Source organism: Phyllostomus hastatus, unplaced genomic scaffold (assembly GCF_019186645.2).
Source record: "Phyllostomus hastatus isolate PE091 unplaced genomic scaffold, TTU_PhHast_1.1 phas_contig_150, whole genome shotgun sequence".
Classification (NCBI taxonomy): Eukaryota; Metazoa; Chordata; class Mammalia; order Chiroptera; family Phyllostomidae; genus Phyllostomus; species Phyllostomus hastatus.
Genome location: NW_025333611.1, coordinates 2,166,236 through 2,181,799, shown reverse-complemented (window position 1 = coordinate 2,181,799; position 15,564 = coordinate 2,166,236). Strand labels below are relative to the sequence as shown.

At 66.5% G+C, this 15,564-nt stretch overlaps 1 protein-coding gene across 5 annotated transcripts in view; it reads left to right on the top strand.

Annotated features, from left to right (window-relative positions):
* TNRC18 (trinucleotide repeat containing 18) overlaps positions 1 to 14,732 on the top strand; it is a 75,409-nt gene extending 60,677 nt beyond the window's left edge. For 4 of the 5 annotated variants that reach the window (XM_045824254.1, XM_045824272.1, XM_045824247.1 and 1 more), the window contains 11 exons: positions 545 to 697; positions 1,108 to 1,249; positions 2,528 to 2,645; positions 3,093 to 3,168; positions 3,271 to 3,379; positions 7,477 to 7,593; positions 8,239 to 8,403; positions 8,718 to 10,057; positions 12,538 to 12,774; positions 12,887 to 12,961; positions 13,250 to 14,732. In XM_045824254.1, coding sequence (XP_045680210.1) covers positions 545 to 697; positions 1,108 to 1,249; positions 2,528 to 2,645; positions 3,093 to 3,168; positions 3,271 to 3,379; positions 7,477 to 7,593; positions 8,239 to 8,403; positions 8,718 to 10,057; positions 12,538 to 12,774; positions 12,887 to 12,961; positions 13,250 to 13,456 — 2,739 coding nt within the window. In that variant the 3' untranslated portion in view covers positions 13,457 to 14,732. The remainder of the gene's footprint in view (positions 1 to 544; positions 698 to 1,107; positions 1,250 to 2,527; positions 2,646 to 3,092; positions 3,169 to 3,270; positions 3,380 to 7,476; positions 7,594 to 8,238; positions 8,404 to 8,717; positions 10,058 to 12,537; positions 12,775 to 12,886; positions 12,962 to 13,249) is intronic. The other variant, XM_045824263.1, reaches the window with a different exon arrangement.
* Positions 14,733 to 15,564: the final 832 nt, after the last annotated feature.

Sequence of the window (15,564 nt, the reverse complement as noted above, 5' to 3'; positions counted from 1 at the left end):
GGGCGGTTGAGAAGCAGAACTTTTGGTGAATTCCCATCTGCGTTAAAAAACAAAGCACCGTGTTTTAAAAAAAGCTGCGCGCCAGGCTGGCTGCACAGCTGTCAGGTTCACATGGGCGCCTGCGCTCGGGGAAGGTTCCGGAAGGGCGCACCCCACTGCGGTGAGGGGCTCCGCTGACCTCCGCTGGGACAGGACCCGTGGAAAAGGGCTCGCACCCACAGACGTGCCGCACGCACTCGGCGTTGCCTCGGCGTTGTCCCTCTCAAACACGGAACGCACCGCCTGGGGCAGACGGGCTCTGCAGCTGCTTGTGGGGAAAGGGACACGTCGATAAGTGACCGCGCAGGAAGAAGCCCTGTGTCCCGTGCACCCGCAGCCGTCACCCTGCCCCGGCCCCGCTCTGTCCCGGAGCAACGGCCCAGCGCAGATCAGAACCGAAAGTCCTCTCGGGGCGGGGAGGCGGGATTCCCCTGGGGAGGGCGGGGGACTTGGAGGCAGGGGCCCTCCTGCCTCTGACCACGAGCGCCTGGTGCTCTCTCCCCAGAAGAAGAAGGGCAAGGAGGCCGGGTCGGCGGCCGCGCTGCCCCCGCCCCGCACGCCCGTGCTGCCCTCGGACGCCCGGGCCCCGCACGCCGGCTCCCCGGCCTCCGCCAAGAGGAGCAAGGCCAAGGGCAAAGGGAAGGAGGCGAAGAAGGAGGTGAGGCGGGCTGTGCACGGCCGGGTTGGCTCCCTGGGGATCCCCTGGGGGATCCCCCGGGCTTGGGCGCGTGGGTAGAGAGATGGGGCATGCCCGGGCGTGTCCGCCCCCGCCGCGGGCCCCCCCACAGGCCCGGCCGCCTCCCCTCAGAGCCGCTGTCTGTAGCTGCAGACGCTGCTGCCTCGGTTTCTCCAGGGAGGGAGCCAGGGCACCTGCCTTGCTGCGGCCGAGCGGGCAGCGCAGGCCCCGGCCGGGTGGGTTTCGTGCTCCCTCTGGCCTCGGCGCTGAGCCCGGCCGGGACCCGTGCTGCCCTGACTGACCGCGCGTTCCCCGGGAGGGGCTCACCGGGCAGGACACGCGAGCCCCGCCCCGAGCTGCCCACCTGACTGTCCGCCATGCTCTGCCCCCAGAACCGGGGGAAGGGGGGCGCGGTGAGCAAGCTGATGGAGAGCATGGCGGCCGAGGAGGATTTCGAACCCAACCAGGACTCGAGCTTCTCCGAGGACGAGCACCTGCCGCGCGGTGGGGCCGTGGAACGGCCGCCGACTCCCGGTGAGTGCCAGCGCTGCTGCGTGGGCCCGGCGACGGGATGGGGCGGTGCAGGACATTCCCACGGGAGGGCACCGTGGCCTGTGCGGGGCAGAGACTGAGTAGGAGCAGGGAGGGTGGGGTGACGGGGGCAGCAGGTGCAGAGGCCTCGAGGGAGGGTGGGCGGGTGAGACCCAGTCTGTGGGGTGATCCGACAGAGGGCCAGTGGGCTCTGGCCTGGCGAGTCTTGGGTGTGAGCCTGGCCTGGGGCCGGGAGGAGGCAGAGACAGTCCCCCCACACCCTGACTCTCAGGCCTTGGTGTGGGGTCTGGGTCTCACGCATCAGAGGGTGCCAGCGGGAGCCGTGTGGTCAGAGGGGGTTCAAAGTGAGCTCTCCGACTGCCGCTACGTAGAGAGTGAGTTGCAGGGGCGCCAGAGGGGCAGGGAGTCAGGAGGGGGGCTGTAGCCAGGACCCAGGGGAGGGGCGGCGGGGCTGCCGTGGGGCCCCAGGGAGGGAGACCAGCTGGGCATGGGCAGGTGAGGAGGGGGGAGGGCTGCAGACTGGTGGCGGCACAGCTGTCCCCACGACGCACTGCAGAGGGGGCAAGGGCAGGTCACACGACGGGCTCTGCAGACTGCAGTTTGGGGAGCCCGGAGGGAGGTCCCGCTGGGCCCGGGCCCCGGGGGTGCAGATCTCAGAGGGAGACGGAGGATGTGGGTTGGCCCGGGGGCCAGTGTGGAGCGAGAGGAGGGCCCGGGCCAGCCCTGAGGAGCTTCCTTCACCTCGTCAGCAGTGTATCCGTCAGCTTACGCTGCGTAACAAACAGCCACGCAGTCTCGGTGGCTGGGGTGGGGGGCAGGGCGGACCGCAGCTGGCCTGCTCCCACTGCATGGGAGGGACTGGGGGCTGGCTGGCTGGCCGAGGTCTCACGGCCACGTGCTGGGGGCTCGGGAAGGAGAGGGGAGGTGGACGAGGCCTTCGAGGGGGAGTTTGGCCGTGGGGGTGGTTGCTACCAGGACAAACGGCATTCCGGGACGGCAGGTCCTGCAGGTGTGGCCGAGGGGGCCGTGGTGGGGGCCGATGGCCCTCAGCCTCCCGCCGGGCTCAGAGGCTGGTGGCTGTGGCGTGGGGGAGGGGCAGCCCGTGTAGGCTGCCACCTGGGGTCTTTGCAGGCGTGGACCCCACGTGTGCACACTGGTACATGCGTGTGCGCCCCTGCACGAGGAGCTGGCCCGGGAGGGGGGCGGTGGGGAGAGGGGGGGCGGGCCCCAGCCTGCCTGCCTCACGGCCCCTGCCCGCAGCCCCGCGCTCCTGCATCATCGACAAGGACGAGCTGAAGGACGGGCTGCGCGTGCTCATCCCCATGGACGACAAGCTCCTGTACGCCGGGCACGTGCAGACCGTGCACTCGCCGGACATGTGAGTGGGGCCGGGCGGCAGGTGGCCATGGGGGAGCGCCAGGTTCAGAGCCTGAAGGCCCTCGTCCGGGGCGTCCTGCTGGGCCTCCGGGGCAGGTGGCTGTCCCTCTCTGAGCGGCCGGCTCCCCCCGGCGGGACGGGGCGAACGGTACCTGCTGGGCACTGGGCCGGTCCTCTGTGAGGGGTGCTGGGGCTCAGCGGGGGGGGGGGGCAGGAGAGAGCGAGTTGCCTCGCCCAGGCCTGCAGCCCCTGGTTGTACAGATGAGGAGACTGCGGCCCAGGGGGGAGGGTCTTGGCCCCAAGTGTATCCAGCAGATCCTCCAGCTCTGACGTCCCGTCTCAGTGGTCTGGGGGCTGGCGCTGGGGGCCCGGGGGTGCCAGGGACAGAGGCCCCTGCGGGGGGATCCTGCCTCTGCCAGCCCACCCCACTCTCGCCCTGGCCTTGCAGATACCGAGTGGTCGTGGAGGGCGAGCGCGGGAACCGGCCCCACATCTACTGCCTGGAGCAGCTGCTGCAGGAGGCGGTGAGGGGCGGGGCGGGGCGGGGGGGGGGGGGTCTGGATGGGTCGGGCCGGGGGCCAGGCCGGGCCTGGTCACCGCTGGTGCTCAGCCCTGGGCCTTTTCAGATCATCGACGTGAGACCGGCCTCGACGCGCTTCCTGCCTCAAGGGACCAGGATCGCGGCCTACTGGAGCCAGCAGTACCGCTGCCTCTACCCGGGCACCGTGGTCCGAGGTGGGAGGCTCCCCTCCCCGGCACCCCCTTCCCGCTGCCGGGCGCGTCAGCGCGGGTTACTCTCGGGTCTGGGTGCCTGCAGTGCCTCGGGTCTGTGTCACACCCAGTGCCCCGGGGGCTGTGTTTCACCGTCTTGAGTCCTGTCACCAGAGAACGTGTCACTTCCCCCTGTATGTGAGTCCCGTTGTGGCCCGGGTCCCGTGCTTGTCCCCAGAGCCAGCGAGGGAGGCTGGGTCCCTCCTTCGACTCGGGGCCCGGGAGAGGCGGGCAGGCGGCTTTTCGGGGAGCGCTGGGGCGTTGTCAGCAGCACGAGAGAGAGAGGGGAGACCAGGCAGACGGTAGCAGGTGCCCCAGACGGTGTACGGGTGGCAGACACCCACCCCTTGGCTCTTGCAAAACCCGCATACCGGGAGACGGGGGCCGGGATGGTGCTAACATCCAAACCAAACCCAGAACCCCAGGCAAGAGAGACGCCGAACACCACTGCCCGCCCGCGGCCGGCCGACAGCGCACACCCAGGTGGCGGAAGCGGCGCTGGGCAGGACGCTCTCACGCCGTGCAAACGCTCGTCTTCGTTCAGGAACCCCCCCCCCCCCGAGCTCTCTGCGCCCCGCAGCACGCGGGCTGCCGCTCTCCAGGCCTGTGTCACGGGCGTCACTCTGGGGACTTCTTCTCAGCACCCCTCTGAGTGGTCCCCTCCTCTCCTCGGCTGCACCCCGAGTCTCCTCCTCCTCGTCTCCTTCCCTCGCTCTGTGGGGCGTCTGTCCACCCCTTTCCGAGGAGAGGGGCGCGGGGGGTGCACTCCTCAAGCAGGTGCACGCCTGAAACCTCTCCCCGGCCCTGGTCCTCCGGGAAAGTCGAGCTGGGTGTCAATTCTAGGCTGGAAATCGTTTCCACAGTCCCCGCTCCCCTTTTCTCCGACTTCCGGTCTTGCCTGAGAGGTTCAGTGTCGTGACTCCTCCCAAACCTTTGTGGTCCTGTTTTCTCCTCCCTGGAAACTTGTAGGATCTTCTCCTTATTCCTAGGTTTGGAATTTCATTGGGGGGGGGGGGGCGCGGGGCTGTTGCATGCTGGGTATTTGGGAGGGGGCCTCTCCTTTTGAAGCAGGTTTCCCGTTCCTGGGAACGTTCAAGTCCTAGCAGCTCTTTCTTATTCTGTGAATGTTTCTCTTTTATATTTCAGTTTTAATCTTTAATTATATTTTATCGATTGAGCTGTTATGGTTGTCTCAGTTTCCCTCGCCTTGTACCCCTCCACCCAGCACCCCCCATCGCTCAGGCAGTCCCCCCACCGTTGTTCACGGCCATGGGGCGGGGGCACAGGTTCTCTGGCTGCTGCTGCATTGCCCACGCTGTGCGCCCCGTCCCCACGGAGGTTCGGTGCCGACCCACGTGGGCCTCTCGGTCCCTCACCTCCCCACCTGCTCCCCCACGCCCCCTCCCGTCCGGCAACCATCAGAACGCTCTCCGTATCCACGACTCTGTCTCTGCTCTTGTTCGCTGGGTTTGTTTTCTAGACCCGGTTGTGGATGGAGATGTATTTATTGCCGACAGATACGTACTCACCGCCATTTCTTCATTGTTCCATTACAGCCGCCCCCCCTTCCCCCCGCTGCCCCCCCCCCGCCTCGCCTACCCCTTGTGTTGCCATTGTATCGCTCATAGTTTCGATCTCTTTCTTAACTAAGTCCCTTTAACAATTCGTATAATAGTGGTTTGGTGAGGATGAACTCCTTTAGTTTTTCTCTCGCCTGGGAAGCTCTTTATCTGCCCTTCGATTCTAAACGACAGCTGTGCTGGGTAGAGCTCCCTGCTTTTCATGACTTTTCCCTTTTCTTTTGTTTTTTAAGATTTTATTTATTTTTAGTGACGAGGAAGGGAGGAAGAAAGGGAGGGAGGGAAACATCAATGTGTGGTTGCCTCTTGCACGCCCCCTACTGGGGACCTGGCCTGCAACCCAGGCATGCGCCCTGACTGGGAATCGATCGTGCAACCCTCTGACTTGCAGGCCAGCACTCAGTCCACTGAGCCACGCCAGCCAGGGCTGACCTTTGGCATTTTAGTTCTGATGTGTCTTGGGGTGGGCCTCTTTGCATCCGTCTTGTTTGGAACTCTCTGTGCTTCCTGGACTTGCATGTCTATTTCCTTCACCAAATTAGGAAGTTTTCTTTAATTATTTTTCCAAAAAGAGTTCCAATTTCTTGCTCTTTTTCTTCTCCTTCTGGCACCCGTATGATGTGAATGTTGGATCTCTTAAGTTGTCCCAGAGGCTGCTTACACTGTCCTCATTTTTTTTTGGGGGGGGGGATTCTTTTTTCTTCTTGTTCTTGACTGTTTTTTGCTTCCTTGTGTTCCAAATCATTGATCTGAATCCCGGCTTCATCCACGCTACTGCTGTTTCCTTGTAAATTGTCCTTAGTTTCAGTTACTGTATTCTTCGTTTCTGACTGGGTCTTTTTTGTGCTGTTGAGGTCCTCACTAGGTTCCTTGAGCATCCAGAGGTATCTTGAACTCTGCATCTGACAGATTGCTTATCTCCATTTCGTTGAGCTCTTTCCCAGAGTTTTGATCTCCAGAAGGAATCTTCATTTGGGCCATGTTTCTTTGTCTCCTCGTTTTGGCAGCCTCCCTGTGTTTGTCTCTGTGTATTGGGTAGAGCTGCTGTGACTCCCTGTGTTGGTTGCGTGACATAATGCGGTCGGTGTCCTGTGGGGTCCAGTGGCACATCCTCCCCCATCACCCAGGCTGGGTGCTCAAGGTGCACCCTTTCTGTGGGCTGAGTACACCCTCCTCTTGTGGTTGAGCCTTGGTTGCTGTTGGCAGGTCAATGGGAGGGATTTACCCAGGTCAATCACAGCTGCCAGGACTGGCTGTGACCACCGACCACCAACCTCCACCCTCCGTGGAGCATCAGCTGTGCAGGGGCAGGCTGGTGGTGCTCCGATGTGGTCTGTGGCTGTCCACCGGGTTTGCTGGCCCTGGGGTTTCCTGGGTGGTGCAGGCCAAAGTCAGCCCCCACCAGTGTTTTCCCCAGGGCCACCCCGCCTGAGCTACAGAGCGATCTATGATGGCTGCTACTTGTGCTGGGCTTGGAGATTTTCAGGCAAAGCCAAGCTGTGAACCTAGGCTGGCTGCTGCTGGTGCTGGGCCTCGGGCCCCTTAGCTGTTGCTTGTTTGAGAGGAGTTAGGAAGTCGTGAGCCAGGACCAGCCATTCACATGGAAAAGCAGCTGGGGTGGGCCTGTAAGCTGGGTGGGGCGGAGTCTCTGGGGGTCTCCAAGGCGGGTCAGAGAGCGGAGTGAGGTTGCTGGAGTCTCAGATACGGCACCAACTTGCTGGGGGAGGCTCAGCAAAGGGACAGTGGCCTCTGCCTGCCCCAGTGCTAGACACTTCAGTCCCTCCCCGGGCGCCCCCTGGTGCCTTTCAAGCTGCCACCCCGGTGCTGGAGCCCAGAGGGAGCGAGTCTGAGCAGGTGAGTCCGTGTGTGGGTTCCCCAGGAGGAACTGCTTAGGGCTCCAGCAGCCTCCACCACCGACTCAGTCCCCGCTGGTTTTCGCAGCCGGAAGTTGTGGGGACTTGTCTCCCTGGCACTGGAACCCTGGGCTGGGGTGCCTGGTGTGGGGCTGGGACTCCTTATCCTGAGATGCCCCCCCCGAATTTTTTATCCACGTGGGTGTGGGGCCAGCCCGGTCCGTGCCTGCACCACCCCCCCCCCACCGGTCTGGATGGACGTGGTTTCTTTAATGCCGCGGTTGCCGGACTTCCCTTCAGCGCGGTTGCTGACGGTTCCGGTGACGGCGGTTCTGTACTTTAGTTAAAGTTTTGACGTGGCTGTGTGAGGAGGTGAGCCGTGTCTGCCCAGGCTGCCATCTTTCTTCCATTTCTTTTTTTAAGTAGTCTTTTTCATGGATACAAATTTTTAATTTTTTTTGAGGGTATCTTGATTTCATTCTCGTGTCCTTGAGCTGCCGTTCCTCCCGAGTCCCCCTCCCCCTGTCCGGGTCCGGTCCCGTCCCCGAGGCAGTCCCCTTCGCTCTGCTCTGTGTCCGTCTCCGTTGGGGGCCGCCCGGCCCCCCTGACCCCACCCCTCCCCCAACAGGCTTGCTGGGCCTGGAGGACGACGGGGACCTCATCACCGTGGAGTTCGATGACGGAGACACGGGCAGGATCCCCCTCTCCCACATCCGCCTGCTGCCCCCCGACTACAAGATCCAGTGTGAGTGGCGGTCCTGCCCCAGCCGGCCCTGCCCCAGGCCCTCGCCCGCTGCCCCTCCCCCAGCCTGGCTCAGAGTCTGCCCTGTGGACCCTTTACAGCCACAGGGGATGGAAGTAGCAAAACCCGTGGGTGGGGGCTCCCAGGATGCGCTTGGACGAGCGGGATCCCAGGGCCCCCCAACTTCTGCGTCCTGAGGCCCAAGAGGGCGGTACAGGCCAGGTGGCCCAGCCCGGGGAGGCAGGTCAGTCATGCTTGGAGCCCCGCCCCGTCCGCCCACGCCGGTGCTGCGCTCCTGCCTCAGTCCCGCGTGTCCGGGGCTACCGCTCCCTCTGCCCGGAACGGGTTCAGAGCGGCCGGGTGCCTCGCCCAGTGTCCTGAAACTCAGTGGCTCGGGGTGCCCTCAAAGTGGGGACCCCAGACGCTGGCGTCCTTGCCGAGCCCCCTGCGCCCCCACTCCATTCACGGGTGGGGGCTTCCCGCTGAGCTTGCGCACAGACGCCCCAGCGGTCCCTGCAGGGCAGGCCCCCCCCTCCCCCCACAGCAGGTCACCCCCCGACAGCAGGGGCTGGGGGGTGTCGCCGCCCCCTCCCCAGCCTGGCTCTCTGGGCGGAGGCCCCCGCCTGACAGCGTCTGTCCCACCCGCAGGTGCGGAGCCGTCCCCGGCTCTGCTGGTGCCGAGCGCCAAGCGCCGCAGCCGCAAGACCAGCAAGGACGCCGGGGAAGGCAAAGACGGGGGCGCCCCCGGGTCCGAGGAGCCCGGCGCCAAGGCGCGAGGGCGCGGGCGGAAGCCCAGCACCAAAGCCAAGGGCGGTACGTTGTCCGGAGGGCCCTGCGGGGCCCGCTGCATGCAGAGCGCCCCCTCCTGGGCGGGTCAGGAAACCGGGGGTCGGGGCCCATCCGCCTCTCAGGGGTGCGGCTGCGACTCCTCCGCGGCGTTCACCCCAGACCCCGGAGAACAGTGCCTCTGGCTGACAGCCGGGGCTCCCGAGAGCCACCCGGGGGCCGGGCCTGCGGGACCGAGGCCCCGAGAGGCTGCTGCGCGCCGGCCCCTCCCGGAGCCGGCAGCGCCGGGTTCCCGCCCAGGCCGGGCTCTCACCGGCGCTTCCCCTCCTCCTCTCCTGCAGACAGAGCTGCCGTCCTGGAAGAGGGGGGCTCGACGGGCGAGACGCCCAGCGCCCCGCTGGCCCTGGAGCCGATCAGCGCCCCGGGGTCCAAGAAGAGCCCCCCGGAGCCCGCGGACAAGCGGGCTAAAGCCCCGAAGGCTCGCCCGGCGCCCCCTCAGCCCAGTTCAGCACCGTCCACCTTCACCAGCTGCCCGGCTCCCGAGCCCTTTGGGGAGCTGCCTGCCCCGGCCGCCGCCCTGGCGCCCGCCCCCCTGGCCCCGGGGCCCGTCACCATGCCCGCCACGCGCCCCAAGCCCAAGAAGGCCCGGGCTGCTGAGGACTTGGCCGGCAAGGGCACCCGCAGGCCCGGGGAGGAGGCCGAGCTGCTCGTCAAGCTGGACCACGAGGGTGTCACGTCGCCCAAGAGCAAGAAGGCCAAGGAGGCCCTGCTGCTGCGGGAGGAGCCCGGGCCCGGCGGCTGGCCGGAGCCCAAGGGCCTGCTGGGGCTCGGCGGCTACGGCCCCGCGGCGGCGGGCGGCAGCGAGCCCAAGGCGGCCCGGCCCAAGGCCGGGGACGGCGACCTGGCCCTGGAGCCCGGGGCCGGGCTCGCGTTCGAGGACTCGGGGATCCCCAAGAGCCCGGACAAGGGCCAGGCAGAGCAGGACGGGCCCGAGGAGTCCGAGAGCAGCAGCAGCAGCAGCAGCAGTGATAGCGGCAGCGCCAGCAGCTCGGAGACCGAGGGCGAGGAGGAAGGCCGTGGCGGCGGGGGCCGGGCCTGCGCCGCCTCCAGCTCCAGGGCCTCCTCCTCCTCCTCCTCTTCGTCCTCCTCGTCCTCCTCCTCTTCCTCCTCGTCGTCGTCATCCTCCTCCTCCTCGTCCTCTTCCTCCTCCTCCTCCTCTTCCTCCTCCTCCTCCTCCTCCTCCTCCTCCTCCTCCTCCTCCTCCTCCTCCTCCTCCTCCTCTTCCTCCTCCTCCTCGTCCTCCACCACAGACGACTCCTCCTGCAGCTCGGACGACGAGGCGGCCCCCGGCCCCCCGGCCGGCGCCTCGGCCCCGCCGGCCCTCCCCAGCAAGGCGCCCAAGCAGGCCAGCAAGGCGCGCGCCTCGGCCCACTCTCCGGGCAAGAAGGCGCCCCAGCCCCAGCCCCAGGCCCCCCCGCCGCAGCCGCCGCAGCCGCTGCAGCCCAAGGCCCAGGCTGGGGCTGGGGCCAAGAGCCGACCCAAAAAGAGAGAGGGCGTCCACCTCCCCACCACCAAGGAGCTGGCCAAGCGGCAGCGCCTGCCGTCCGTGGAGAACAGACCCAAGATCGCCGCCTTCCTGCCCGCCCGGCAGCTCTGGAAGTGGTTCGGCAAGCCCACCCAGGTAGCCAGGGCGGAGGGCCGGGGATGAGGTCTTCTGCTCTGCACCAGCCCCTGCGGCCTCCCCCCGCCACCCCCTGTCCACCCAGCACCGTGACGGAGGAGGGTTGGGGTGCGTGGCGGGGGCGCCCCACTCATGGATGGGGACATCGAGTCTCACACCTGACGGCCAGGCCTCCCAGAGCAGCGCCGCCCCCAGACCCTGCCGGGACCCAGGTCACCCCGTGCACCGGGGCCACACAGACCCCCCAGTAGTGGGCCCCAGAACCTCGCGGCCGTGACCCTCTTTGCTCCAGCTCCTCCCCGGCCCCTCGGGGACTCCAGGCAGTGGAGCGGGGCCAGGCTTCGGCCGGCCCACCCAGCAGTCCCAGCAGAAGGCGCATCTTTCCCTTTATTTTGTTTTTATATCGTGTTCATCAATTTGAGAGAGAGAGAGAGGAGGCGGGGGAAGAGAGAGGGAGAAACACTGATTTGTTGTTGGACTTAATTGTCCCTTTATTGGTGGCTGCTTGTATGCGCCCTGACCGGGGACTGAACCCCAGACCGTGGCGTATCGGGACGACGCTCCAGCCAACCAAACTGCCCAGCCAGGGCCTCTCGCCTTCCATGTGCCCGCGGTATTCCGGGGCTCAGTCTCTGGGCCTGGCGGGGTCACGCGCCCGCCCCCGAGCTGAACAAACGCTGTAGCCCGGAAGCCAGGGTGTCTGCTCCACCAGGTCCGGTCGCCCCCGGAGCAGAGGACGGTGGGGTCTCCAGAGCAGCCCCCCAGCCCACCCCGGGGCCTGCCTGACCTCTGCACACACAACACACATGTGTGCAGGTACACAGATGCATATGCTCACAGCCCCACATGTGCTCACACGCACGCTGCACATATATGTGTGCCTGTGTATGTGCGCACACATGAAGCTTCCGTGTGCAGAGGGGGACGGCCCGTGGTCACTGGTCCGCCCGCTCCACACCCCTGGGTGCAGCCGGCCAGGTCCGAGGCGGCCTCAGGGAGGCACCTGCTGCGCCTGCACTTCCAACGCCGGGGCCTGCCAGGCGGAAGGGCAGACTGAGGGCTTCGGAGGGCAGCCGAGATGGGCTGCCAGGGTCCGGGGCACGGCCCCTCACAAGCGTCTTCCGGCATTTTTGCATTGTCAGCTCCCGGGGCGGGTCCACCAGGCGGGAGGAGCCTAGGGGTCTTCTGAGTCAAGACTGCAGCCTGGGGGCTTCTGTCTTGGCAGCAGCCTTTAGGGCTCCCGGCCCCACCCCCCAGGAGTGGCTAGGACCCCCGCAGCACAGAGGGCAGCTCCCCCTGCCCCCGGCCGCACCCTTACAGGACCCTTTGGAAGGGGGCAAGGGGAGGGTTCGGAGCGTGAAGTCAGGGACCCCCGCATCGGCCCTCGTGGCATAAACCTGAACTGGGCAGCCCTCTGACTCGCCGGGCATCGTGTCTGACGGGCCGGCTCCCGCCCACAGCGCCTCTGTTGGCAGAGTGCCCCGCCCCCGCCCCCAGAGACAGCCGTGGGAACCCAGACCTGCAGGGCAGGCGCCCGGAGACCCGGAGCGGAGGAAGGGCAGGTCCCCACCGTCACTGGCCCATTCCTCACGTCTGCCTCCGCCACCCACTGAGTGCTCTCACTGCTGCGGAGGAGCCGGGGCTGAGTCTGTTGGCCTCGTAAACCGGAGAGTTGGGGGCGGGGCCCTGGCTTCCTGGGTCCCGGTCGCTTTCTCCAGCAGGGGGCAGCAGCGGGATGCGATGCCGGACTGGCCGGACTGAGGCCTGTGGTGGGGGTGGGGTCAATCCCACCGGGGAGTCCCCTGGACCCAGGGGGCGGGGTTGTGGGGAGGGGCCTGGACTCGCCCGTCCAGAGAACCCCGGCTGGTGTTGAAGGTGAGCCAGTGTAACCGCTGCCGTGGCTGCCCGTGTCACCCTGAGCTGACCCACGCTGTGCCCAGAATTGAAAAGAAGTTGAGCCGTTTATGGCACACAAATTATGACCCTTAGCGGCAGGGACACTGAAAGGTCCATCACAGCAGGGACCCAGCGAGTGAGAGGTAGGAGGGAGACCGTCGGGTGAGGGAGGAAATGACCCGGCAGGTTCCTCGGGTTTAGGCTAAAAACCTCGGCTGTGAGCCCCCTGGGGGGCCGCCTCAGCCTCGCTCCGTGACCTTGCCCGCTGCAGGTGGTCTTCGGTCAGCACCACCGCCCTTGTCTGGGGACCGGGGTCAGTGCGGGCCGCTGTCGGGGCCCTGCTGGGTCCCCCGCAGGTGTGGGGCCCGCGGGTCTCGAGGCCTCTTCGCCAGCGCTGTGCTCTGGGTCGGGGAGTCGCAAGCTGCTGTCTTGCGGGAGATGAGGAAGCGGCCCCACTAGAGCCAGCCGGAGAGGGGCCGCTTCTCTCCGTCCCCTCCCGCTCCCGAGCTCGGGGGGGAGGGGCTGCAGGGCGGGGCCCGGGGTGGGGGGCGGCACCCTGACCCGCCGCGCCTGCCGCTCCGCAGCGCCGCGGCATGAAGGGCAAGGCCCGCAAGCTCTTCTACAAGGCCATCGTGCGCGGCAAGGAGATGATCCGCATCGGCGACTGCGCCGTGTTCCTGTCCGCCGGCCGCCCCAACCTGCCCTACATCGGCCGCATCCAGAGCATGTGGGAGTCGTGGGGCAGCAACATGGTGGTGCGGGTGAAGTGGTTCTACCACCCCGAGGAGACCAGCCCGGGCAAGCGCCTGCACGAGGGCCAGGTACGCACAGGGCAGGGGGCGGAGGCCGCGGCCCCCCGGGGCCAGGGGCCAGGGGCCTGGGGCAGGGGAGGCCAGCCTGGGCTCACCGCCAGCCCTTGTGTGCCGCCCACAGCACTGGGACCAGAAGTCTGGCCGCGGCCTCCCGGCAGCTCTGCGGGCCTCCAGCCAGAGGAAGGACTTCATGGAGGTACGTGGGGGGTGGTCGTGATGGGGGCGGCCCCCTCCCGGACCCTCCTGTCCCGGCCCCTGGTCTCCGCACACGGGTCTCTTACCCCCAGGGTCTGTCTCTCTCGGTCCCTGCGTGGTGTCCGTCTCCCTCCCAGCCTCTCTGTCTCTGTCCCAGCGTCTGGGTCTCCTTAAGTCTCTGAGTTCTGCCCCGGCCGCTCCCAGTGCCCCTCTGTCTCTGGGCCTCGCCCCTGAGCCCCCCCCCACCCCCCGGCCGGGGCCCTGACGCCGCCCGCCTGCCCGCCCGCAGCGCGCCCTGTACCAGTCGTCGCACGTGGACGAGAACGACGTGCAGACGGTGTCGCACAAGTGCCTGGTGGTGGGCCTGGAGCAGTACGAGCAGATGCTCAAGACCAAGAAGCACCAGGACAGCGAGGGCCTGTACTACCTCGCCGGCACCTACGAGCCCACCACGGGCATGATCTTCTCCACCGACGGCGTGCCGGTGCTCTGCTGAGCCCGGGCCAGCGGGCCCCCGCCCCCGCCGCGGCGCAGGGCCACCCGCGTCGGTGGTGCGCCTGCGAGTGTGGACGCCCTGGCGCGCGAGTGTGCGGGTGTGTGCGCCCGTATGCACGCACATGTGTGCGCACGTGTGCACACGTCTCCAGCCCCCGTCTCCGGACCCCTCGGTGCCTCCCCACGGGGGGCTCCTCTCCGCTATCAGGGTACGGCTCTGCCTGGCCCCCCCGGGCCTCCAGCACCCAGTACGCACTTGGCTGGGCCGTGCCCGGGGTTCCGTGCCGTGGCCCACGCAGACTGGCGGGGCGTTTCTGGGGAGCCGGCCGGCCGGCCGCTCTGGGGTGCCTGCTGCCTGTGGACCCTCCCGAGGCTCCCAGCGCCCAGCTTCCCCTCGGCATGGAGCCCACCCACCCTCGGCCTGCCCCCGCGGGATGGGGCAGCCCGATGCCCACCAGCCTCCCCGGCCTGGCCAGGCCTGCTCTGGGCACCTGCCAGGGGCCCGGCCTCCACCCTCTCAGGACGGCCTGGACTTGGGGAACAGAGCCAGGTGAGGGGGAGCCTCGACGCGTCGGCCCGGCGCCAGGCAGAGGGGGCCGCGCGCCCTGAGGCCTCCCGGTCCAGACCCTCGTGACACTACAGACAACCCCAACGGTGCTGAAACCCCGGCCCCGGCCGCGCCCGGAGGGAGGCGGCCGCGCTTCGCCTGTACAGTTTTCTCGTGCCGAGACTCTTCCCCTGTACCATACACCTTCAAACGGAGTCGACTTTTTAATTATATATATAAAGATAAATATATATAAATATATATAAATATAAACTTTTTAAAACTGTGAAAAAATAGCTATGAAATTATAAAAAAAAAGCGAACACACTCTGACGTGCAGAATATTATTTTTTATTTCCTGTTAGATTGTGAGTGTAGCACCCAGCTTCTCGGGCCCCCGCCCCAAGCACGCCCCGCCCCGCCCCGCCCAGGTGTACTGTACTCGCCCCCAGGCGTCGGAGAGCTAGGGAGAGCGGAGGCTGAGGGAGGGGCTGCCGCACGCGGTTTGGCCCAGGAAAGCACTTACAGCCCCGCGGCCTCCAGGGAGACCGGAGGTCTCCTGCAGACAATCTTAAGGGAAGGAAAAGCCAGACTTCGGTGTTACTTTTGGGGGGAATTATTGTTTTCCTTTTTTTTTAAGTTTCTTTTGGAATTTTGTTGGCGAATTCTGTGTGATCTTTTTCATAAAAAGAAAAAAAAAAGAAAAGAAAAAGCTATAATTGGAAAAATACGGTTGTGTGGAGTGGTTCATTTCAGGGGCCCGGGGTGGGCTTGGGGTGAGGCTGTGGCTCCCGGCGAGGGTCGGGTGGACGCGCCTGAAGTTCCAGGGCCCGGGAGCGGGGTGCCGCCCAGGGCAGTGGCCAGTGGCCACAGGTGGGTCTTTAAATTGAGTTAATTGAAACGAAAAGAAAGGGAAAGGGCCTCGGTTGCACCAGCCACGTTTCCCAGCCACTAGAGCCGCCAGAGGGCGCTAGTGGCTACTATTCCAAGCAGCCCAGGTGAAGGCGTTCGTCCATCAGCGGGGGAGGGTCTCACAGCCACGGCCAGGCCGGGCCCGCCACCCTCCTCCGTGCACGCGAGCTGAGCGCGCCCAGCTGCGCCCACACCTGCAGTCGATGCCGACGGCCCGAATGCACCTGAGCCGGCCGGACCCCACGGGTGCCCGCCGGCAACCCAGTGCCCGGAGAACGGATGACGCGGCAGGCTTTGCCCTTTCACGACTGCGCGTCGAGGGGACGGCCAGGCGATCGGCAGCGTTAACTAAAGGACGGCGGCGTCCGGCCGGGAAAAGGGGCTCGTTCCAGACACCGACTCCCGCCACGCGGGGCGGCCCCTCCCACATCCCCCATCGCCGGAGCAGCGGCGCGCTGGCGCCACCTGGCGGCCGCTGCCGGCGTCGCCCCGCCCGCTCTGCGCCCACGTGGTTGCCCGCTGGAGTGCTCCCGCCCCTCTCCCCGTGCGTAGGTCGGGGGCGCTGCAGGCTCGGATCCTAGGGGACCCTTGGAGGGCCAAATTGGAGGGCCAATTTGGGACAAATTGGAGAATTGTCCCAATTCTCCCTC